The sequence below is a fragment of the Gavialis gangeticus genome, unplaced genomic scaffold, assembly GCF_001723915.1.
Source record: "Gavialis gangeticus isolate Ggan-Ray unplaced genomic scaffold, GavGan_comp1, whole genome shotgun sequence".
NCBI lineage: Eukaryota > Metazoa > Chordata > Crocodylia > Gavialidae > Gavialis > Gavialis gangeticus.
The window spans coordinates 27,379-29,473 of record NW_017729011.1 but is presented as its reverse complement, the minus strand read 5'-3'; the positions used below and the strand labels follow the sequence as shown (position 1 = coordinate 29,473).

The window sequence follows — 2,095 nt, the reverse complement described above, 5'->3', positions numbered from 1 at the left end:
GCCCCAAGAGAAAAAGCAAACTATTTTCCAAAAACCCCCAGCATTCCCCCCCCCCCCGACTTGAGACAAGGTAGAAGAGGAGCTGTTGTGGTTCTTACAGTAGGCACAAGTTACATAATGGCAGGAAATAGGTAAAGGTGCTAAAAGGAGCATGCACTGTCAAGACTAGCGCCTAGAGATACTGCAGCCCAGCCAGCAAGGGTTTACAAAGGCAGATGTACCTTCAATAATAGTATCACCATCTTTTCTCAGCAAATATTTCACTAGGATGTGTTCTTACAATCAGAGACAGAGGGAAAAATACAAGCATCCCAAAAGGGTGGGGGGGGAAGCAAAAAGGATACGTAAAACAACACCTGTAAAAGATAATCACCATCTTTCTCACCAAAAAACTACTCCTGCAATATTAAATGACAAAACTGGAGTCGCCACTGTGGCACATACGACAGGTTTCACTGTTTTCTTTAAAATCTTCACTATTACAAATGCAAAGAACTTCAGTCTCAAATTTTGAGTCAAAATTACATGCACAATGCAGAAGACTGAATATTCAAACATCTTCACCAGTCAGAAAACTGCCAATTCAACTGCCTCACAAAACAGTCTGATCCTAATGTACCATGCTCCATGTTAGTAGTTTCCTAAAAACCATAAGCTGCCCCACTGTAGCATCAAAGTATTAAAAGGAATGATCTGTCACAGGAAAGCAGGAGAGAGAAGAGAGACAGAAAACTGTATCCTACCTGGAAACTGATGAGACTCATCCAAGAGTAACATGCTGCTTAACGTATTCAGCTGACTGAGGCAAGATCTCCGTCAGTGATCAAGCGTTTTAGGTGGCTAAAAACTGTTAGCCCCCTTAGCTATTCTAGTCTCAGGGTCCTCAGGCCAAAAAAACTTATCAGTCACTCCCAGTGGCTTGTTATCTCTGCCTGAGGCACAGCAAACACTAAAGACAGCTCTTGCCAGCTGTGTGAATGTGTAACTGGGAAAAAGCCTTCTGATAGAGCAGTCCAGGATGCAGGAAGGACAAGAAGTAAATGAAATCCTGGTACTTAATATTCTTGAGAATAACTTTGTTAAACAGTACTTGATGCTCTGTTCCACAAACCTGGAGCGTCCTGGTATCAGCAAGCTCACATCCTCCAGACCTCGACTGTGACTGAGTGGGGTCACTGTTATATAACTGGTTAAATATGCCTGATGTTCAGACTAAATAAAAATTGTCACCATCTCCCTCCCCTGCACAGACTCAAACTACAGAGCCCAAGCTAAAGTAGCTGCCGGTTAGCTGGGAACCAATCACCAGAGCCGTTCTGCTCTGTTAGCTTAGGATCAGGATATGCACTCATTCAGAGGTGGTAACCACAGCCACTCCTAAAAAAGGGGCCGATTTTAAAAGGCAAAACAAGAGCATGTATGGTGGGTGGGTGGGTGTGTGCGTGTGGGGGGAGGACTCCTCTCTCACTGGGCTGGAGCAGCAAAGTTGCAGCCGTTCAAATCTGATGCCATTCACTCCGCATGCGATCCATTTCAACTAGTGGCAGACCAACACCAAGAATAAAACAAAAATCCTTACATAACCATTCAAATTCAACTGGGGCCCCATGCAGGGGGAATTCCAACAGGCAACAGGAAACTAACAGCCAGAGAGAGACACAAGACCAACTACACTCCAGAGATTACTAGGGCAAAGGGGGAAATGAGTTGGAAAAGGAATACAGTCTTTTGCTTTAGGAACAGTTTTGAGATCTTTGATTTTACCATCTGCTCACATGGTGTCTGCTAACCCAGAATAGACTAGATGACCTATGTTAGATGCTGGACAATCAAACAGGAACCAATAACCTGCTTAATACAGTAACACACCAAGCATACTGATCACCGAGTCAGTATGTTTTATAACATACTGACATATCAGACACCTAGTTTTACACAGAAGAGTTTAAATGCAATGGAAGTGCCGTATGAGGCAAGTCCTTAAAAACAAGTCTTCTCTTTTCCCAGCCCACAGGCAAAGTTCTACTAACAGGAGCCACATCAGCAGACTGGTAAAGCAAAGGAAATAAGAGCTTGTAAGCCTTAAATTAGCACC

General features: G+C 43.6%; 1 protein-coding gene across 1 annotated transcript in view; it reads right to left on the bottom strand.

The window, feature by feature from the left end:
- Nucleotides 1-1,238, bottom strand: part of RAD54L2 (RAD54-like 2 (S. cerevisiae)) — a 52,956-nt gene extending 51,718 nt beyond the window's left edge. The window contains exon 1 of the mRNA XM_019510322.1: nt 744-1,238. Within this exon, the coding sequence (XP_019365867.1) occupies nt 744-777 (34 nt within the window). The 5' untranslated portion in view covers nt 778-1,238. The remainder of the gene's footprint in view (nt 1-743) is intronic.
- Between the last annotated feature and the right edge of the window lie 857 nt (nt 1,239-2,095).